This window comes from Myodes glareolus, chromosome 4, assembly GCF_982192425.1.
Source record: "Myodes glareolus chromosome 4, mMyoGla1.1, whole genome shotgun sequence".
NCBI lineage: Eukaryota > Metazoa > Chordata > Mammalia > Rodentia > Cricetidae > Myodes > Myodes glareolus.
In genome coordinates this window covers 67,544,514-67,568,615 of record NC_142029.1, presented here as the reverse complement: position 1 = coordinate 67,568,615, position 24,102 = coordinate 67,544,514, and the positions used below count along the sequence as shown (strand labels likewise).

Here is a 24,102-nt window from a genome sequence, read left to right as displayed (position 1 = left end):
TTTAACAAAAAAAGAGGTGCTTTTACTAAGACATGGCAAATACTTGAAACATCTTGTAATGGGTGCTAAAATGCTTTGCATTTAGTAGGAAATGGGGACCAGTACACATAGTTCTTATTACAAAGTCACAAGTATGCAATCATCTGTTTGATTATTTCTTTGTATATCTCCTTTTTCCAGGACTACAAAATCTCTGAATGCTCAGTTAGTACATAGGATGACAGCTGATTGAGGATACCTAAAAGTAATTGAATTCTGTTCAAAATTACTGTGCAATAGGAAAATGGGCACTCAAATTTCTATTTTATATAGAATTTTCTTCTTACATCAAGTTTCCAGAAGAGAATGGAAGAAGTAAATCACACCTCAGTGACTGAATTCAACCTTGATGGGTTAACAAAGAATCCAGAACTCCAATTACCCCTATTCCTCATCTTTCTGGGAGTCTATTTGGTTACGGTTGTGGGAAATCTAGGCATGATCATCTTGATTAAGTTTAGTTCTCAGCTTCACACACCCATGTATTATTTACTCAGCAGTCTGTCCTTTATTGACTGCTGTCAGTCCACTGTCATTACTCCCAAAATGCTGGTGAACTTTGTGACAGAGAAGAATGTCATCTCCTACCCAGAATGTATGGTTCAGTTCTACTTCTTCTGTGTTTTTGCTGTTGCAGAATGTTACATGTTGGCTGTAATGGCATATGACCGCTATGTGGCTCTCTCTAATCCTTTGCTTTACAATGTAACCATGTCCTATCAAGTCTGTTTGTGGATGATTGCTGGGGTATATGGTATGGGATTCCTTAGTGCCACAGCTTATGCTATCTTCACGATAAGATTGGACTTCTGTAAGTCTAATACAATAAGGCATTACTTCTGTGATTTTTTCCCACTACTGGAGCTCTCTTGCTCTAGTACATTTATCAATGAAGTACTATTATGGTCCCTTGGTTCATTTAACATTCTTATACCAGCTATGACCATTCTTAGTTCTTACATCTTCATCATCGTCAGCATCCTCCACATTCAATCCACTGGGGGAAGATGCAAGGCCTTCAGCACCTGCAGCTCCCACATCTTGGCTGTTGCTCTCTTCTATGGTTCCACAGCTTTCATGTATCTTCAGCCATCATCAGTCAGTTCCCTGGGACAGAGTAAATTGTCATCTGTTTTTTATACCATTGTCGTGCCTATGTTGAATCCCATGATCTACAGTCTGAGAAATAAGGATGTCAAAGTTGCCCTAAAAAAAATAACTCAAAAGATACGTTTTTCACTCAACATGGAATGATTTTCATTAGCAATGGAGTATAACTTTGGCAATTTGTTGGAGATGTAGCCTACATTCAGGAATTTGTAAATATATTTGAGACTATTGTTAGCACATGGTTGTTAGAAAGAAATGTACCAAAACTAAACATGGAATCTCACATTCATACCCATGGAGAAATGCCACCCTTTTGTATAACAAGATTTTATTCAAGATAGCATCCTACATCACCTCCTGAAAATTCCATCAGCATTTTTTTTGATTGGTTATATTTGCATATATGAACCAACTTCTGCTTAGGCAAGACAAACATAGCTTTATTAAAATGGGTGTATATAATTTCTGCAATACTTTTTGCTTCAGTGATTTGTAGAAGGTCCTACTTTTCAATTAGCAAATGATTCAAAAATGCTATTAATAATTCCATAAGTGAAGCAGTTGAAATAAAAGAAGTTATGAAATATTAATATTGTGAAATTCTGATTATTGAAATGTATACAACAGCCCTATATTAGTACATATGTAAGCAGAGGACAGGCTCTACCATCATCCCACCATTTGGGGAGGTCCTCCAGTCTATATGTTGTTTTTATTGATTAATGTATAAAGAATCTGGCTTGGCCTATAGCATGGGAGGAAGAATGTCGAGTTGGAGAGACAACATGGAGCTACCACTGGAAATAGATTTGCTGAAACTTTGCTGGTAGGCGATGACCTAGTGGTGATATACAGATTTATAAAAATGGGCTAAATTAATATGTAAGAGTTAGCCTATGAGAAGCTAGAGCTAATGGGCCAATCAGTGATTTAATTAATATAATTTCTGTGTGGTTATTTCAGTTTTGGGCAACTAGAACGAGCAAGCATCTATCCCCAACACCCACCCACAAGGAGTTTACACTATCTTAAACTTTAAAGGCAATGGTAAATAGGAAGCAAGGAACAATGCCTTTTATGGTTATTTGTGCAATATTCTTGGCACAGCTGCATGACTCCTCTCATTTTCCTATAATTCTATAGTCATATTTCTTCTTAATATAGAGTTATATTGTTTTGTTTTCTCTCCTTTCTGAGTTTCATATTCAGAAGTTATAGTCCTTCATTGTAGCATCAATTTGTATCACTTATTCACATGGGAGACAAATAAGTTTACTATTTTTTTCTGAATAATGGTAAGCTTCATTCATGAACTCATGAGCAATTTTGGAGGAAAAATATGGGTTAGACAATGATACCTGAAACTGCTGCATGTTCTTGTTCTAGAAAGTCTAGGTTAAGTTTAGTATTACTTAAAGGAAGAATTTAAAATACCATTTTATTAAAATTGTGCTTGCTATGGTTTTAAACAATTAGATGTTAAAAGTTACACACATGGTCATAGGGCAGTATGCTATTTTCAGATTCCCTCAATATTTATATCAAGAATTATCAAGAATATTTAGGTCAACAAGAAGAGGTTATGAGCAGTCTCTTTCTGAGGTCTTGAGTTCATTTCCCCGCAACCACATGGTGGCTTAAAAATATCGACAATGCCATGTGGTGCCCTCTTCTGGCATGCAGGCATATATGCAGGCAGAACACTGTTTACATAATAAATAAATCTTAAGAAAAGAAAAAATATGAATGGAAAACCCAATTCATTACTAAAGTTCTTGTTTATAAGCACCAGGATTAGAGTTGATTTTCAAACCAAGTTTCAGAAGTAGTGAGGACTGAAAATTGTAATTAAAGCACTCAGAGTTAGAGACAGTTAGATTCCTAGAACAATCTGGATACCCAAATTGGCTTACTTGGCAATTTAAAAGTCAGTGAGAGACCTTGCATCAAAGTAAGTGGACACCCTAAGGAACAACACCAGAGTATGTTTTTACCCTTCACATACTCATGCATGCACATGTGCATACAACTACATTGCATGTATACAAATACACAGACAAATAAATTAGGCTTTTGGTACATTGATACTTGCCTATAATCCCACCTACTTGGGCAGCTGAGGCATGAGTTCTTAAATATATAGATTTCAGATTAGATATGATATAAAAGAAAACTTTTATGTCATAAAAGAAAATTGGTTAATTATTGTGAAATTTTTGGGCATTTTTCAGTAGGAGGTACCTGTCAGAATGTCTTCTGGATTTTTAAGACGACTATAATGTGGATTTGTAGTGCAAATGGGCAGCTAACATGGCACCAAACAATGGATACTGAGTTGTTTACACCAAGACCTGATTGGACACCAGAACCAGGCAAGATGATGTCAGCACATGAATAGCTAGTGGACAATAGGCAAATGTAGGGTTCCTGAATGTGCATTTGGTAACTTCTACAAGAATTGTCTGACACCTTTTCCAGCCCTCATGGCCCTACAGTTTTTGCTTTAAAAGATGTTTACTGTGCAAAAATAAATGAGTCCCTCCCTGCTGCCTCTTACTGTCTCCTGGATCAAGGGAGGCTGGGGCATGGGCGATCAGCACACTTACCTTTCCTCAGACCCAGTTCATCCTCGTCCAGGTGGGCTAAGACTCAGCAACTGGTGCCCAATTGTAGAGCTCAAAGAATAAGATTTCTGCCGAGGCTAAGAGGTCTTTCAGGGGAAATGAAACCTTCAGTATGGGTAATTGTTTTTCTTCTAACGAAGAGGTGGTTTGGAAGACTTTGTGGCTCAAGGTTAAGTCCAGAGGTCTTGAATTGTCTGGTGATAATGCTGTCAAGACCTGGGACACTATTGTTTTTTTTTTTAATTTTTTGAAAATTTTATATACAAGTTAATTTTTTTTGTAATTTTATTAAATTATAAAAGTTTCCATTTCCGCCCCTCCTCCCAACACCCTCCCACTCCCCCCACTCTCTCTCCTCCTCCCTCTCCATCCCTAAGAGCAATCAGGGTTTCCTGCCCAGTGGGAAGTTCAAGTTCCTCCCCCTCCCTCCAGGTCCAGGAAGGTGAGTGTCCAGACGGACTGGATCCCCAAAATCCAGATTGTTACCCTGGCCACCTGTATCCCCAGCTCCAACCTTTTCTCCTGGACTACCTGAGTATGGGTGGAGAAGTTAGCCATAGGAAGGGAAAAAACATTTTGGTATTGTGCCACACCCGAAATTCTATTCCACAATCACAGCTCTTAGAATGTCCTTTCACCCAGATACAACATCCCAACCCCAGCCTCAGGGGCCCACAGAGGGAAAGAAGACAGGGAAAGGCCCTGGAGAAATAAGAGAAAACACAAAAGACAAAGAAGAAAAGGAATGGGCTAAATTTGACAAAAAGCACATTAACCAAACTGCACATTGGTGGTTAAGACAGAAGAAAAAGTCACTGCTCTTGATTCTTCCTTTTTTTTATTTATAAAAGTTTATTAATTTATAAAAGTTTCCATTTCCGCCCCTCCTCCCAACACCCTCCCACTCCCCCCCTCCCTCTTCTCCTCCCTCACCATCCCTAAGAGCAGTTAGGGTTTCCTGCCCTGTGGGAAGTTCAAGTTCCTCCCCCCTCCCTCCAGGTCCAGGAAGGTAAGCATCCAAACAGACTGGATCCCAAAAATCCAGTATATGCAGAGGAAACAAGTCCCAGTGTCATTGTCAATGGCTTTTCAGAAAGATCCCGTGCCAGCCATACTCAGAGAATCCGGCCACATTCAGAGAATCTGGTTGGATCACGTGCTCGTTCAGACCCAGTACAACAGGCCTTGGCGAACTCTCATTAGATCAGTCCCCTTGTATCAGTGGGTGATCGCACCCCTCGCGGTCCTGATTTCCTTTTTCATTTTCTTCGTCCTCATTTGGACCTTGGGGGGCTCAGTTCGGTGTTCCAATGTGGGTCTCCGTCTGTATCTCCCTCCATTGTCGGATGAAGGTTCCCTCTGGTCTTGCTAATGTTCTCTTTCCTTCTGCTTCTCGTTTGGACCTAGGGAGTTAAGACTAGTGTTCCAATGTGGGTCTCTGTCTCTATCTCCATCCAACGCCAGATGAAGGTTCTATGGTGATATGCAAAATATTCATCAGTATGGTTATGCTCTCAATTCTTGCTCCCCAAAGGATCCTGGGCCCCAGCTTTTGTGCCTTGGACTAGGAGGGAGCATTGCCCTATGCGGGCATGGGGAGGGACCTGCATGACCTGGACTACTATGACCAGACTTAACTTAGACCAAGGGACGGGGTGGATGGGGTAGGTAAAGGGTAGGAAGTAAGGGTGGTTGGGGTGAAGGAGGGGGGAGAGGCAATCTATGCAGAGGCTTATCTCATTAAGAGGGAATTGCGAGAATACTCAAATCTTGGAGTGAACGGCTTCCCCCTCCCCGCCCTAAGCTTATACAGTTAACCTGGCCTCAGGACCTGGTAGGTCACTAGAGTGATACCCATGAGAGGTGAAAGGTCTCAAAGAGCTCAGAAAAGTGGTAACCGAGGAAGGCCCAAACTGTCCTTGGGCCCAGACCCTACTGCAGGACATTACCCACCGTCCATGGGTACGAAAGGACAGGCTGGATGTGGCTAAAGCTCTCCTCACGAACTCTCAGTTCATTAAATGGTGTGCTTTCTTTAAAAGGGAATTCTTTAAAAAGAATACAGGTGGAGGCCAACTGGAAACCCCTGCACATGATACTGATCATTTATGCTAGGCTGGTGGGGACAGCAGATGGGGTACAACAGACAGCAATACCTAGCCCATATTTTAATCAGGTGAGTTAGGTCGGACTTAATGCATGGTACAAACTGGATGAAGGACTCACAGAGTCCCCCATAGCTGAAGTGGGACAGAAACCATTTGAGTCTTTGCCAGACTTTATAGACGAGGTCCAGCAGAGTGTCCACCGTAAATTGCCGGCAGGAAACCTCCAGGACCAATTTGTGAAGCTGTTAGTTTGGGAGGGTATGAATGCAGTCCACCGTATAGCCTGTGCAGGACTGAGGGAAGGCTCCCTGAGCAGATGGATAGTGACCTCCCAGAAAGTGGGTACACAACGACATTCAAGCTCAATAACCGAATAACCATTCAAGCCCATGCATCAGCAATGACTGAGGTTATTAACCAGGCATTAGCAACCCAAGATTAAAGAACGTCACAGCCTTGAGAGGAGGGACCTGTTTCAAATGTTGGCAGGGGAGGCATTTTAAGAGAGAATGCCCAGAACATTCTTCCACCTTTTAGCCAGGGGGATCGAAGCTATCCACCCATCCCTTGCCCCGTACTAGGTTGACCCAGGCTTACTGGACTGTCCCCCTGGTGAGGGACTCTATCTTGAAATGAATGTCTTCATAGTTAAAAAAACGTTTCACTGTCTAGTTGACACAGGGGCAGATAGAACAGTGCTCCGAGAAGAGGAGGTACCTCCTGATTGGGAGCTTGATGCTGGACCCCCAATATTAGGGGTGGAAGGAACTCTGTATCCAAGAAAACGGTCGCCCTCATGAGGTGGACTAGCCCTGATGGGGAGCAAGGAAAGATACATCCCGTGGTGGCCAAGAGCTTCAAAGACATATTCTTTGGACAGGACAAGCTAGGACAAATGGACGCTGTGGTCACCACGGACCACAGGGTCTTTTATCAGGACACTGCAGATGAGAAAGAAGCACAAAGAAATGGATACAACTTAAAATGGGTCAAAGAAAAGGGTTTTTCAATAACTACCTGGATAAACACAGAAAGTCCACTCAAGTGTACCAATAATCCTAGAGGCCACTGACCCTCATGTGTGGCCCATCAGGTGGAAGCCAGGAAGCCCCATTTAGGTAGAGCAGTGGCCATTAATTAAACCCAAACTGATGCACTCCACTTTCTGGTGGAAAAACAGATAATACTTGGACATATATGCCATTTCATGAGCCCCTGAAACACATGTTATTTATTATTCAAAGGGCATCTGGAGCCTAGTGTATGCTTCTGGCCTTTTGCAAAGTAAATGAGAGAATGAAGTAAGTGGGCACAACCTTAAGGGGTTCCTGGACTCCTGCAATATACTCAGAGTATTCCCTAGCTGTAATTGATATTAGAGACTTTTTTATCCCATTGCAATTTGAATGAACAATACTGCTCCAAGAATAGCCAATAATCCATCCTTCTGCCAACAAAAGCTGGCTACACTCTTGGGGCCTGGCTTGGCTCTGATACCACTCTTGCCTATGCCTATATGAATGATATAATCTTGGAGCACAGGGACCCATCTATAGGAATTTTTAACCCAGGCCCTCACAATACTTAGAAAAGGAGGATTTACTGTTGCCCCCAATCAGGTCCAAAAAGTACCCCCCTTTAAAGTGCTCAGGTCTCATCTTACCTTGACTCAAACCAATCCCCTTAAGTCCTTGATGGATATTCCTGCATCCCTGAACTTGACTTAACTTCAGAGCCTCCTGGGAGAAATTAATTGGCACTACCATGGGTTCCTGTTCCTAAAAACAGCCTTGTGTGTTGTAATGAGGAGCGGCAGGCTGTGTTCCCGCTGCCCAGCTCCTGGCTGCCTGGCTAGCTTACACCCCAAAGTTACAACACACAAATTGTATTCATTTAAACACTGCCTGACCCATTAGTTCTAGCCTCTTATTGGCTAACTCTCACATATTGATTCAACCCATTTCTAATAATCTGTATCGCCACTTGACTGTGGCTTACCAGCACGAGTCTAACCAGCATCTGTCTCAGAGAGAAGAGCCCTTTTGTCTGCCTGACTCTACTTTCTTTCTCCCAGCATTCTTTTTTATCTATTCCACCTATCTAAATTCTGCTCTTTGGACTGGAGATGGAGAGGGAGGAGAGTGGGGGAGAGGTGGAAATGGGAGGAGGTGGAAAAAAAACGTATATTCTTTCCTATTTGTGACGAATGTTCTATAGATGTCTGTTAAGTCCATTTGATTCATTACCTCTGTTCGTTCTCTTATTTCTTTGTTAAGTTTCTGTCTGGTTGATCTATCCATTGCTGAGCAAGGAGTGTTTACATCTCTTACTGTTAATGTGTGGAGTTTGATGCGTGCATTGAGTTCTACTAAGGTTTCTTTTACATATGTGGGTGTTTTTATATTAGGGGAATAGATATTCAGGATTGAGCCTTCATCCTTATGAATTGTTCCTGTTATGAGAATAAAGTGTCATTCTCCTTCTCTTCTGATTGATTTTAGTTTGAAGTCAATTTTGTTAGATATTAGTATAGCCTCACCTACTTGTTTCTTAGGGTCATTTGATTGGAAAGCCTTTTCCCAACCCTTTAATCTGAGGTAGTGTCTGTCTTTGTGGTTGAGGTGTGTTTCTTGTAAACAGCAGAATGTTAGATCCTGTTTTTGTACCCATTCTCAAACCTGTGTCTTTTTATAGGTGAATTGAGTCCATTGATATTAAGTGATATTAATGACCACTGGTTGTTAACTCAAGTTATTTTTTTTTGTGGTAGTGTTTGTGTTTCCCTTCTTTGAGTTGTGCTGGTGGAGGGTTGTCAGATGTCTGTCTTATGGGTATTGTTGCCTTCCTTTGGTTGTGGTTTTCCTTCTAGTATACTTTGTAAGGCTGAGTTTGTGGCTACATACTTTTAAAATTTGTTTTTGTCCTGAAATATCTTGTTTTCTTCATCAGTGACAAAAGAAAGCTTTGCTGGGTTTTGTGGGCTTGGCTTTCATCCATTGTCTTTTAGTGTTTGCAGCACATCTATCCAAGATCTTCTGGCTTTCATGTTTTCTGTTGAGAAGTCAGGTATAATTCTGATAGGTTTACCTTAATATGTTACTTTAACTTTTTCCTTTGCAGCTGTTAATATTTTTTCTTTATTCTGTATGTTTTGTGTTTTGATTATTATATGGCAAGGGTTTTTTTTTGGATTCAGTCTATTTGGTGTTCTGTATGCTTCTTATACCTTCATAGGAATATACTTCTTTAGTTTGGGAACGTTTTCTTCTATAATTTTGTTGAATATATTTTCTGGGCCTTTGAGCTGTAAATCTTCTCCTTCTTCTACCCCTATAATTCTTAGGTTTGGTCTTTCCATGGTGTCTCAGATTTCCTGGATGTTTTGTGTTAAGAATTTGTTGGATTTGCTGTTTTCTTTGATCAGTGCATTTATTTCCTCTATAGTATCTTCAGCTTCTGAGATTCTTTCTTCTATCTCTTGTATTCTATTGTTTATACTTGTCTCTGTAGTTCCTGTTCATTTACCCAGATTTTTCTTATCCATCCATCCCTCCATTTCAGTTTTCAAGTCTTGAACTTTTACATTACCTGTTTGATTGCTTTTTCTTTGTTTTCTTTGGTATCTTTGAGGGATTTATTCATTTCCTCTAACTTTTTGTTAGTCTTTTCATACATTTTTAAGGGTTTTTTTTCGCATCCTGTTTAAGGGTCTCTATTGCTTTCATAATGCTACTTTTAAAGTAGTTTTGTTTTATTTCTTCTTTATTAGAGTGTTCAAGTCTTCCTGTTGCATGTTCATTGGATTCTGGTGTTGTCATGTTGCTTTTCAGGTTGTATGAAGAATTCTTGCATTGGTGCCTGCCCATTTTTTTGTTTAAATGCATTCAGGACAGTCTTGACGTGTTGGTCCAATCTTTGCTGTGGCTAACAGCGTAGTTGAGGTTTTTCCTTGGTCTGCCCTCTCTTAGGTTCCCTCAACACTGAAGTTGGCTCTTATATCCCCTCCACCCTGAAATAGGCTGTGATGGTGGATCAAAGGACCCTGCAGATTAACAGTAGTTCATCATTGTGGCATGATGGGATGAAGTAAATAGAGAAAGCCAGTAGCCGGGGAGACACCCTGCTGAATGCCCAGGAATGTTTAGGGAACTGGAAGGGGCCTGTTCTCCGTTCCCAGGGCATCCAGCTGGCTGGGCGGGCACACACTTAGAGCTCCACAGAAATCTCCTAGCACAGGAGCAGGTCCTCTTGCTGACCAAGGACCTAGTAGACAAAAGGACAGGCTTTGTAGGTGCAGGATCACATGGAACAAATAAATCCTTGCAGCAGTAGCATTCACCACTGTGTCCCAAGAATCTCAGCCCCAAAGCAGGCTGATTTGGGGGATCCTAGGACCTCACAGATGGTAAGGGGTGCTTGAGTGTAAGCTGGAATAGGATAAATAGAGAAATCCAGTAGCCTAAGAGAAGCCCTGCTGAATGGCCAGAAGGTTTAGGAGATTGGAGGGTGCCTGAACTCTGTTCCCTGGGTGGCCAGCTGGTTGGGTGGGCACACACTTGCCCCTCTGGATGGACCTCCTGGTACTGGAGAAGGGCCTCTTGCTGGCCTAGGACCTCACAGACAAAAGGCTTAAATGGCTCTTTTTACAACTCATCTGTTTAGGCTTCCAAATTATCTGAAAAAAAGAAGGGTGCTCCAGAGCTCCAGTAGCCCCTGATCCTTACCTTCCTAGAAATCTATGTTATTAGAATGATGGGAAAGCTTGGCATAACAACCTTGATTCTGTTTATTTCTCAGCTCCACACAACCCTGTATTACTTATTTAGCAGTCTGTCCTTTATTGACTGCTGTCAGTCCATTATCATTACTCCCAAAATGCTGCATAACTTTGGGAGAGAGAAGAATGCCAGCCTCTGCCCAAAATGCAAAACTCACTTCTACTGCTTCTGTGCTTTTGCTACTGCAATATGTCACATGTAGGTTGTAATGGCATATAACAACATTTAAATGTTTGGTAATAGGTTGTCTTAAAAAAGCTGTGAGATACTAGCCACTACTGCTGAGTCAGGAAGCCTCTCCTTCTAAAATTCTAGCAGCTATAACTATCCTTAGAACATATATCTTCATCTTTGTAGGTATCCTCTGCAATCAATCCACTGAAAGAAGATCCAAGTTCTTTAGTACCTCAGCTCCCACAGTTTGGCTATTGTTGTCTTCTTAGGTTCTACACCTTTCATGTACTTTCATCCATCATCAATCAGCTACTTGTGTCAAAGTAAATTGTCATCTGTATTTTATACCATTGTTGTACCTATTTTGATTCCCATGGTCTACAGACAGCCAGAGAAATAAAGATGTCAATGTTGCCCTAAAAATGCTAATGCAAATGCAAACTTGAATAAAACAAAGAATAGTTTTCATTAGCAATAAGGAATAACTACTGCAGTTTGTAGGATGATAGAGTCTACAAAGAGAAATTAAAAATTCTAGGTATGAATTATTGTTAATACAGGATTTTTTGGAAGAAATATGCCAGAGTTAAAAGTAGATTCTAACCTTCATAGCCATGGAGAATTGCTACTGTCTTTTATAAACAGAGTTCATTCACAGATAGTATCCTATATCTCCTGCGGAAAATTCCATAAGTCCTTTTTGTGGTTGGTTATATTGCATTTATGAACCCAGATCTGCTTAGTTCAGCATCACCCATCACTTATATTAAGTTGGGAATAAATAATTTTCTTCAATATTCCATATTTTTTTCAATATTTTGTAGATAGTCTTTTTTATCAATTTGGAAATTACTCAAGAAATTCATTCCCTAATTCTGTTAAGTTAAACAATTAGAATAAAATAAGGTATGTACAGACATCCACTGAACATTCCATCTGAATATAAAAGCATATACCTTATTCTCAGCACTTCCTGGAACCTTCTCAAAAATTTAACACATTCTAGGTAACAAAACAAACCTCAATATATGGAAAAAAATTGAATAACTCCATGTATCTTATCAGATCAACAGCAACAATAATTCCAGAAAACCCACAAATACATGAAAATTAAAGAATGTTCACCTGAAGCATCAATAGGTAAAGGGAAAAATGAAGGAAGAATTTAAAAACATCCTAAAAATTCAATGAAAATGACTATACAACATACCCAAATAAATGGAATATAATGAAAGCAGTGTTAAGAGGAAAGTTCATAGCACTAAATGCCTACATAATGAAGCTGGAAAAATCCCACAGTAGTGAATTAGCAGAACATTTGAAAACTCTAGAACAAAAATTAGCAAACTCATCCATGAGAACTAGATGGTAGGAAATGAACAAATTGAGAGCTAAAATCAACAAAATAGAAAAGAAGAAAACAATACAAATAATCGATGAGACAAAGAGTTGGTTCTTCAAGAAATAAAAAAAATAGAAAATCTATATCCAAACTAACCAAGAGGTAAAGAGAAAATAGCCAAGTTAACACAATCAGAAAAGAAAGAGGGATATAACAACAGACATGGAGGAAATCCAGAGAATCATCAGGTCATATTTCGAAAACCTGTACTCTACAAAATTGGAAAACATAAAGGATATTGAATTTTTCTGCTTAAATATTATTTAACAAAAGTGTATCAAGACCAGATAAGCAAATGAAATAGAACTATAACTGCTAAAGAAATAGAAACCGTCATCAATAGTCTCCAAAACAAAAAAAAACTCAGGAAAAGATAGTTTCATCTCAGAATTCTACAAGATTTTCAAAGAAGAACTAATACCAATACTCCTCAAAATTTTCACATGAGAGAAACAGAAGTAGCACTGTCAAACTCTTTTTATGAGGCAACAATTACACTGACAACCAAACCACATAAAGAGTACTAAGCAAAGTACAGAGCAGTCTCACACATGGATAGTGATGCAAAAATACTCAATAAAATACTGGCAAATTGAGTTAAAGAATACATCAGATTGGGTTGATTAAATCAGCTTCGACCCAGAGATGCAGGGATGTTTCAACATACAAAAATCTGTAAATGTAATCCACCATATAAACATACTTAAAAATAAAAACCACATGAACATCTCATTAGATGCTGAAAAACTTTAGACAAAATACAACATTCCTTTATGATAAAGGTCTTAGAGGGAGAAGGGATGCAAGAAATATACCTAAACATAAAGGCAATATTGAGCAAGCCAACAGCCAACATCAAACTAAATGGAAAAAAAAATAAACTGTCACCGAGACCACTGAAATCAAAATCAAGACAAAGTTGTCTACTCTCTCCATTTCTATTCAATAATGTTCTTGAGGTCCTAGCTATGGTAATAAGAAAACAGAGGAAGAAACAAATCAGAAATGAAGAAATCAAACTCTCACTATTTGCTTAGGATATGATAGTTTACATAAGTGACCCTAAAAATTCTACCAAGGAACTTCTACACCTCACAAACATTCTCAGTAATGTAGCAGGATACAAGATTAACACAAAAAAATCAGTAGCCCTTCTAAACACAAATGATGAAAGGGCTGAGAAACAAAGGAGAGAATATCACCCTTCACAATAACCACAAATAGTATAAAAATATCTTGGAGTAACTCTCAACAAACAAGTGGAAGACCTGTATGACAAAATCTTTAAATCTTTGAAAAAAAGAAATTGAGGAACACCAGAAAATTGAAAGATCTCCCATGCTCTTTTGTAGGTAGAATTAACATAGTAAAAATAGCAATCTTACCAAAAGCAATCTACAAATTTGTGCACTGCTCATTAAAATTCCACCAAACTTTACCAAACTTGAAAGAATGGAACTCAACTTCATATGGAAATGCAAAAATCTGAAATAGCCAAAATAATACTGTACAATAAAGGAATTTCTGGAGGCATCACAATTCTAGACTTTAAATCTACTACAGAACTACAGTACTGAAAACAACTGGTATTGGAATTAAACAGACAGGAAAGGCAATGAACCTGAAACAAAGACCCAGATATTTATCCACACTCCTAAGAACACCTGAATTTTAACAAAAAAGCAAAAAAATATAAAATGGAAAAAGAAAGCGTATTTAACAAATGATGCTGACATAACTGGATATTAACATGTAGAAAAATGAAAATAGATCCATATCTATCACCATGTACAAAACTCAAGTCAAAGTGGATCAAAGACTTTAACATAAAGGCAACCACACTGAACCTCATAGAAGAGAAAGTGGGAAGTACACTTAAATACACTGGCACAGGAGACCACTTGGTAAATATAACTCCAGTAGCACAGACACTGACAGATACAATAAATGGGACCCCCTGAAACTAAAAAGCTTCTGTAAAGTGAAGATATGGTCAACAAGACAAAACAGCAGCCTACAAAATGGTAAAAAAAAAAAATTCTTCACCAACCCCACATCAGACAGAGAACTGATCTTCAAAATATACAAAGAACAGAAGAAAATGGTTATCAAAAGAACAAATAGTGCAATAAAAATGGAGTACAGTCTTAAACAGAGAACTCACAACAGAGGAATCTAAATGGCTGAGAGACACTTAAGGTAACGTTCAACATCCTTAGTCATCAGAGAAATACAAATCAAAACAACTCTGAGATTCTATCGTACACCTGTAAGAATGGCCAAGATCAAAACACTGATGACAACTTATGCTGGAGAGGATGTTGGGTAAAGAGAACATTCCTGCATTGTTGGTGGGATTTCAAATTAGTACAGCCCCTTTGGATATCAGTATGGTGATTTCTCAGAAAATTATGAAATAAATTTCCTAAAGACCTAGCAATACCAGTTTTGGGTATCTACCCAAAGGATGTTCAATCATACATATGCTCTACTATGTTCATAGAAGTATTGTTTGTCATAGCCGAAACCTGGAAAAACCTAAACATCCTTCGACTGAAGAATGGATAAGGAAAATGTGGTACTTTTACACAATAAAGTACTACTCATCAGAAAAAAAATAAGTACTACACAGCAGAAATAAAATAACGACATTTTGAAATTTGTAGGCAAATGAATGGAGATAGAAAACATCGTATTGAGACCCAGAAAGCCAAATGGACTCACTCATAAGTGGCTTTTAAACATAAAGCAAAGAAAACCATCCTACAAGTAACAATCCCAGAAAATCTAGACAATTATGAAGACCCTAAGAGAGATATACATGGATCCAATCTACATGAGAAGTAGAAAATGACAATATCTCCTAATAAATTGGTAGCATGGTGACCATGGGAGGGGGTTGAAGGACAGGGGAGAGGAAAGGGAACAAGAAAAATGTCTAGCTCAATAAAATCAATACTAAAAAAAGATTTAAAAATAAGTTATTCAATATGAATACTGTGTAACTCTAGTTATTGAAAAGTATACAGCACTATATTGGTGTTCATGAAGGCAGAGGTCAGGTTCTCTTCTAGTCCTACTCACAAGGTATTTTTGCTATCTTAAACTAGAATGTCAATGGTAAATGGAAATGGAGGTGTTACACATTTTTGAGTTCATCTCTACAATATTCTTCATACTATATTCTGATTCCTCCTTAATTACCTATAATTCTATACACTTATGTCTTCTTCTTTTTTATTTATGCTTTGTGACCTTCACATTATACATCTTGATACCATTCATTTTCTGTTTCTGCATATCTGCCCTATGCTTTTGCAGCCTGCCTCCATCTCCCTGGTAGAGAAAAATTAACAGAAAGAAAGGAAAAACTAAAGAAGAGACATGAAGTAAACCCCTTTGTCCATATATCTTTATCTGCAAGTGTTCATTGCAAAGAGTGATTGTTCTAATTTATATTTCTTTTTAATATAGAGTTATGGAGTCTTTCTCTCTTTCTTTCTTTCCTTCTTTCTTTCCTTCTTTCTTTCCTTCTTTCTTTCTTTCTTTCTTTCTTTCTTTCTTTCTTTCTTTCTTTCTTTCTTTCTTTTCTTCTTTCCATTCTGAGTTTCAGACTCAAAAGCCATTTCTTTCTCTGTATCATGTATTTGTATCATTATTCACTAGGAAAAAAGATAAAATTGGAAAGTTGTTTTCTGCTTAATGATCATGTCCCATTCATAAAATAATGATTAACTTTGAATGAAAAATTGAGTATAGGCCAGGAGACTACCAATTATTTAATGTTCTTAATTTCCTTTGCTGGGAAAAACAACACAATCTAGTAGCTTATAAAAAATATAGAATCTCAAATTCTATTGAGATTTCTTTTGTCAAAATATTGGTTTTAATTCAGATGGCATCTCTAAATATATCTTTACCACCAATAGAGACTGTTTTTGATAATAGAAAATAAGATTAACCAGCTGGGATATATCATTTGCTTCCCTTCCTAGGGTTTTCTTCGTGACAGTTGGAAGTCCTTGGAGATTATGTGATTATGTTATTTGGTGTTGGCGTATATAATGGCCATATTAATTCTAAGATATACTTTCAGAGGATAGGAGGCAGAACTGTTCAGGTGATTGCAAAAGGTGAGACTGTTGCCAACTTTAGAGCTGAAGAAGTTCTAGGGGTTGTTAACCTAAGATTATATCAGCATCAAAAGTAGTTCTGAGACTAAGTACAGGTCCTTCGCTCCTCAGCAGTGATGACTGAAAAAGTCGAACACATCAGTATTACAGATTTTGAGGGTGGGAAATAAAATTTGTGCTAAAACTGTTAGAGAAAAAGAGAGTGATTCATGAGTCGAGAGAAATCAGTCAAAATCTGTACTATACTACTAACTAGATTCATTTATTCTGTTACTAGTGGAGTAATTTTATTATTTCGTAGGAAGGTTCAGTCAGTTCAATTTTAATGAAGATTTAAAAGGAAGTAAATATCTGCCAAAAAATTGGATGTACAAATTGTAGTAGTCTGTCTACATCACTGCCTGAACACATTTTATGCCCAGGAATAAGTTCCTAATTTCTTTATTTCAATTAATATTAATATACTTAAATATCTTAGATGTCACACAGTAGATGAAGCTCTTTCCATTTACTTTCCATAGCATATAATAGAGTCCCAGGAACTCACCACATTACTTTAGAAAACATATATTCTGAATTACTTTTGTTCTGCCATTGTACCTTTTTGAGGGATATATATCATTGTCTTCACCACACAGATGGCATGCATCTGTGCATAAATTTCTAAATTCTTGAACACGTAGACAATGACATTAAAATTACAGCATAATGGCCTGAGTAAAGAGGGTCATGATTTCTAATGGGAACCATGAAGTTTTTCACAGGAGAATGAGGACTAAACTCTGCACCTCAGCACATGCTGAATCTTTCCTGTTGTTTTAATTGTATGCCTTTGAACTAGAATGTCTATTGCTTTTTTTGAATTTTTTATTACACTTTAATCACTGCTTATGTATAAATGATGTTTCAGATGTTCATCTCCTTATGCATCATTTCAGGGATGCAGGAACTTCCTTGACCTAGTAAGGATTTATGCTTTGGTGTTTTCATATGGATTACATCAAATCATTTATCTTGCACATGAAGAAATGTTTTCTGCCCTATAATTTGTTTATCCCAAGTTAAGGTTTTAAATTTTTATGAATTTTGTTTGTCTGTGGATACATTTCCCTGGTTATTTTTATCTTTGACGTAACTTTGAAGGCTTGCGGGCCACAGGAAGTACATCTTGCTCTGAGAAATGTGAAATAATTGACTCAAATTTAACTCTAAAAGGAAAGAGTTTCGTAGTGTTAGACTCCATAAAACCCTCTTAATCTGTGATCCTGTTATAATGACAGTAAATCAAGCAATTGCATCCAATGACAAAATCATACTCTTTCTTCTGTTTAGTTTTGGTTTGGTAACTAATTTGAAACAAACAATCTTAAGTTTAACATACTTTGTATTTTCAATTTGTCCTGATGATCATTGGGGACCATAAGTTGATATCTAAACAAAAGAAATTTTTAGAGAACCCTATCTAATCTATATACATTTGAATAATTGTATAGTAAAACATTTTATGAAAGATGAAAATATAAAATAATTAGCATATAAAATAATTCATTAACTCAGTAGAGGTGATGCATTTTCTAATGTTATGATTGGGAATTAGCTCAAATTTTTGCTTATTGTAAAACAATTCTATGAGAATTGTTAGATTTCTGTACTTAGCCTAAACCCATCAGTTTGCAGTATTAATCAATTAAATAGCAATTTTTATTGCCTTTACCTGACATCTTTGTTAATCTGCAAAATTTATCACATATTTGGAGTCCAATTCCAACAAATATAACACTCCAGATTTAAAATCTGAGTCCTTTTAATCAGAGTGGATGTCATTTTACTTTTTTACTGGGGCAATGACCTGAGGTCATTGTCATTTCCTTAGTACTTCAGAAATATTTAGGTGGAAATGGTGAATGGGAGAGAGCTGGGGCAAAGCAAAAAATGGATGGAGGAGAACAATGCTAGAAACTGTCTTTGAAGCATGAAATTAGGCTGATTTTACTTATTTTAGTGCCTGCCGAATGTACATTTTGGGCCTTTTATGATTGTACATTTTTATTATGATACTTTATGCTGTGCAGATGTCTGCAAGCATCATGAAGAGATTCATAACTGTCAAGTTTACATTGGAGTAAAAAATTCTATATCAAATAAATTTAAGAGATGTATAGATTATTTTGAATATATTTAATGGTTGTACAAGCTACTAGTCTGTCTACAATATAACATAACTTCCAAATACAAAGACGAGAGATGAGGTAATGGCACTGGCTTAATTAATGTAATTGATTAACTTTGTATCTGAGTCTATAATATGGAAAGTTGTTAATATACTAATATTCAATAAATCCTGAAATAGAATAGGAACAAATTATTTACAGCTGTGGATATTACCATGGGAAAAGTAAAAAATAAAATTGGAGCTGTTCTGTGGAGATTTAGCTTTCCCTTGTGACCAAGTCTAAGAGTAATGTAAAAAAGGGCAGCAGGTTTATTCTTTCATGTACATGTTTAAAATTTTCATTGGTAAATTGTATTATTATTGAAATTAGTTTTGTTAACTTTGATGAATAAAAACATTGAAAAATAAATTAATTCATATTTCATATTCATAATAGGTTTTTTTTATTTTTCCATTCAAAAATTTACACATCCTCCTCTCTTCCCATTCTCCTCCTGCTCCCCCACTCACCCTCCTCCCTTCCTTTCCCTCCTAAGAGAGGGCAGGTAACCCTGCCCTGTGGGAAGTCCATGGCCCCACCCCCAATCCAGGTATTGGAAGTTGTGCATCCAAATAGACTAGGGTCCCAAAAAGCCAGTACATGCAGTAGAAACAGGTCCCAGTGCCGTTATCAATGATTTCTCAGTCCACCAACATTGCCAAATTCAGAGAGTCCAGTTTGATCCCATGCTCGTTCACTCCCAGTCCAGCTTGATTTGGTGAGTTCCCATTAGATCAGACTCACTGTTCCAGTGAGTGGACCAACCCCTCATGGTCCTGACTTCCTTGGTCCTCTTCTCCCTCCTTCTGCTCTTCAATTGGACCTTGGGAGCTCAGTCTGTTGCTCTGATGAGGGTCTCTAGCTCCATTCATCATGGGACGAAGATTCTATGGTGATATTCAAGATAATCATCAATGTGATAGCAGGGCAAGGCCAGTTCAGGCACCCTCTCTTCTGCTGTCTAAGGACCTAGCTGGGGACATCCCCGTGGACACCTGGGATCCCCTCTAGAGCCAAGTCTCTTACCAACCCTAAAATGGCTCCCTTAATTAAGATGTCTTCTTCCCTGCTTCTATATATGCCTTTCCTCCATCTCCACCCTCTGACTCCTCCAAACTCTCACCAGTCTTTCCCTTCTCCCTTCTCTCTCTCCCTTTCCCCTTCCTCCAACCCTATCCCCACTCCTACACCCATCCTCATACTCCCAACTTTTCCTGGCGATCTTGTTTGCTTCCAACTTACAAGGGAATCTATATATGTTTTTCTTTGGTTCACTTTGTTATTTGGCTTCTCTAGGCTTGTGAACTATAGGTTTAATGTCCTTTGTTTATGGCTAGAGTCCACTAATGAGTGATTACATACCATATTCATTTTTTTGGGTCTGGGTGATCTCACTCAGGATAGTGTTTACCATTTCCATACACTTGCATGCAAAATTCAAGATGTCATTGCTTTTTTTTTTTTAACCGCTGAGTAGTACTCCAAAGTGGAGATGTGCACACTTTCTTTATCTACTCTTGAATTGAGGGACATCTAGGTTGCTTCCAGATCCTGGCTATTACAATCAATGCTGCTATGAACATAGCTGAACAAATGTTTTTGTAGTATGATTGGGCTTTTCTTTAGATATATTCCTAGGAGTGGTATTGTTGGATTCTGAATTAGGTTGACTCCCAATTTTTTCAGAAACTGCCACACTGATTTTCTAAATGGTTGCACATCTTTAAATTCTCACCAGTAATGGATGGGTGTTCCCCTGACTGAACATTCTCTCCAGCATAATTTATAATTGGTGTTTTTATTTGAGACATTCTGACAGGTGTAAGATGGTATCTTAAAGTTGTTTTGATTTTAATTTAATTTGAATTACTTAAGGATATGTAACATCCTTAGCTATCTTTTGGTTATTTGAAATTATTCCGTTGAGAATTCTGTTTAGTTCAGTACCCTGTTTTTTTTTTTAATTGGGTTGTTTAGAATTTTAATGTCTACTTTCTTGAGTTCTTTATATATTTTGGAGATCAGACCTTTGTCTCATATGAGTTTGGTGAAGATTTCCCATTCAGTGGGTCGCCTTTCTGTCTTATTGAATGTGTCCTTTGCTTTACAGAAGCTTCTCATTTTCAGAAGGTCCCATTTATTTATTTTTGCTCTTATTGTCTGTGCTACTGGGATTATACATAGAAAGTGATCTTCTGTGCCCATGTATTGCAGGCTACTTCCTACTCTTTCTTATATCAGGTTCAGTGTGGTCAAATTTATGTTGAGGTCTTCAACCCATTTGAACTTGAGTTTTGAGCATGGTGATAGATATGGATTTATTTTTATTCTTCTACATGTTTGTTGAATATGCTTTCTTTTTTCAATTATACAATTTTAGCTTTTTTGTCAAAAATCAGGTGTTTATAGGTTTGTGAATTATTATCTGTGTCTTCCATTAGATTTCATTGGTCAATGTCTCAATTTTTATGCCAATACCAAGCTGTTTTCTTTACTGTAGCTTTGTAATAGAGCTTGATCTCAGGGATTGCACTGCCTCTGGAAACACCTTTATTGTATATGGTTTTTTGGCTATCCTGGGGTTTTTTTCCATATAAAGTTGATTATTATCCTCTCAAAGTCTGTGAAGAATTTTCTTGGTATTTTGATGGGGATTGCATTGAATCTATAGTTTGCCTTTGGTAGGATTGCCATTTTTACTATATCGATCCTACCAATTCAAGAACATGGAAGATCTTTCCATTTTCTGTTATCTTCTTCAATTTCTTTCTTCAAAGACTTAAAGTTCTTGTCATATAGGTCTTTCACCTCCTTGGTTAGTGTTACCCCAAGATACTTCATGCTATTTGTGGCTATTGTGAAAAGTGATGTTTCTCTAATTTTCCTATCAACTTCTTTATCATTTGTGTATATGAGGACAACTGATTTTTTTTTTTTGAGTTGATCTTGTATCTAGCCACATCACTGAAGGTATTTAAGAGTGAAAGGAGTTCTCTGGTAGAGTTTTTGAGGTCCCTTGTTTACACTATCATACATCTGCAAATAACGAAAGTTTGACTTCTTTCTTTCCAATTCGAGTTCCTTTGATCTCCTCATGTAGTCTTACTGTTATTGCTATAACTTCAAGCACTATGTTGAGGAGATATTAAGATAATGGACAGCCTTGTCTTAATCCTGATTTTAGTGGAATCACTTGGAGTTTCTCTTCATTTAATTTGATGTTAGATTTCGGCTTACTACATGTTGCTTTTATTATATTTATATATAATCCTTGTATCCCTAATATCTCCAATACCTTTATCATAAATGGGTGTTGAAATTTGTTAAATGCTTTTTCAACATCTAGTGAAATGATCCTGTTGTTTTATCTTTCAGTTTATTTGTATTATAGATTACATTGAAAGATTATCATAGGTAGAACCAGTCCTGCATCTCTGGGTTAAATCCTACTTTATCATGATGGATGATTTTTATTAAGTGTTCTCTGATTCGGTTTACAAGTATTTTATTGATATTTTTTGCATTCAGGTTCATGAGTGAGATTGGTCTGTAATTCTTTTTCTTGGTTGAGTCTGTGTGTGGTTTTGATATCAGTGTAATGGTAGCCTCATAAAAAGACTTTGGCAATGGCCCTTCTGTTTCTATTATGTGAAACACATTGAGGAGTATAGGTATTTGCTTTTCTTGGAAGTTCTGGTAGAATTCTGCAGTAAAACCACCCGGCCCTGGGTTTACCTGGTTTAGACATTTTTGATGACAGCTTCTATTTCTTGCAACTTATAGGTCTATTTAAATTGCTCATCTGGTCTTGATTTAAATTTGGTATATGGTATCTATCTAAAATAATTGTCCATTTCTTTTACATTTTCCCATTTTGTGGAGTGTCCCCCTTTTAATTTTGATTTTGTTAATTTGTGTGTTCTCTCTCTCTGCCTTTTAATTAGTTTTGAAATGGATTGTCAATCTTGTTGATAGTCTCAAAAAACCAGTTCTTTGCTTCATTGATATTTTGAATTGTATTCTGTTTTTATTTTGTTGATTTCAGCCTTCAGTTTGATTATTTCTAGTCTTCTACTCCTCCTGGGTGAGGCTGCTTCATTTTTTTTCTAGAGTTTTCAGGTGGAAAGTCTATAATGTGAACTTTCTCTGTTTTCTTTATGTAGACACTAAGTGCTATGAACTTTCCTCTTAACACTACTTTCATAGTGTCCCATAGGTTTGGATATGTTGTTTCTTCACTTTTGTTGAATTCAAGAAAGACTTTAATTTCCTTCTTTATTTCTTCCTTAATCCAGGGGTGATTCAGTAGTAGACTGTTCTGTTTCCATGAGTTTTTAGGCTTTCTGGGGGTAGTTTCCTTGTTAAATTCTAACATTGCTCCCTGGAGATCCAGAAAACACAGGTGGTTACTCCAAATATTTAGTATCTGTGGATTTTTTTTTTGTTACTGAGTATGTGATCAATTTTCGAGAAGAATCTATGAGGTGCTGAGAAGAAGGTATATTTTGTCTTGTTTGGGTGGAATGTTCTACGGGTGTTTCCTAAGTCCATTTGATTCAATACTTCTGATAGTTCTCTTATTTCTCTCTTAAGTTTCCGTCTGGTTGATCTGTCCATTGGTGAGAGAGGAGTATTAAAGTCTCCTACTCTTAGTGCATGAGGTTTGATGTGTATTCGAGTTTTAGTAATGTTTCTTTTACATATGTGGGTGCTTTTGTATTAGGAATATAGATATTCAGAAATGAGGCTTCATCTTGATGAATTGTTTCTTTTATGAGTATGAAGTGTCCTTCTCCATCTCTTCTGATTGATTTTAGTTTGAAATCAATTTTGTTGGCTATTTGGGTAGCCACACCCACTTATTTCTTGGAAAGCTTTTCCCAACCCTTTACTCTGAGGTAGTGTCTGTCTTTGAGGTTGAGGTGTGTTTCTTTTAAACAGTAGAATGCTGTTTTCATATTCTGTTTTTGAAAACAGAAGTTTTCATATCCATTTCTTTTAACCTGTGCCTTTTTATAGGTGAATTGAGTCTATTGATAATAAGTGATATTAATGAAAAATGGTTGTTAACTCCGGTTTTGTTTTTGTGGTAGTGTTTGTGTGTTTCCCTTCTTTGAGTTGTGCTGGTGGAGGGTTGTCAGATTCCTTTGTTATTATGGGTGTTGTTGGCTTCCTTGGTTTGTGGTTTTTATTCTAGTACTTTCGGTAAGGCTGGGTTTGTGGGTATGTATTGTTTAAATCTGTCCTTGTCATGGAGTATCTTGTTTTATCCATTGATGGTAAAAGAAAGTTTTGCTGGTTATAGTAGTCTGGGCATTCATCCATTGTCTCTTTGTGTGTCCACCACATCTATCCAAGACCTTCTGGCGTTCATGCTTTCCATGCAGAATTCAGGTGCAATTCTGATAGGTTTCCCTTTATATGTTACTTGATCATTTTCCCTTCAGCTCTTAAAATTCTTTCTTTATTTGTATGTTTTTTGTTTTGATTATTATATGGCTAGGTGATGGGTTTTTTATTT

At 37.3% G+C, this 24,102-nt stretch overlaps 1 protein-coding gene across 1 annotated transcript; it reads left to right on the top strand.

Annotated features, from left to right (window-relative positions):
- Positions 1-345: 345 nt before the first annotated feature.
- Positions 346-1,293, top strand: LOC125388755 (olfactory receptor 8G50-like). Its single transcript, XM_048417069.3, has one exon. The coding sequence runs from the start codon at positions 346-348 to the stop codon at positions 1,291-1,293; it is 948 nt and encodes a 315-aa protein (XP_048273026.3).
- Positions 1,294-24,102: the final 22,809 nt, after the last annotated feature.

Excerpts from the sequence above, each read along its gene's own strand:
- LOC125388755 (XM_048417069.3), top strand. The coding sequence starts at position 346 with ATGGAAGAAGTAAATCACACCTCAGTGACTGAATTCAACCTTGATGGG.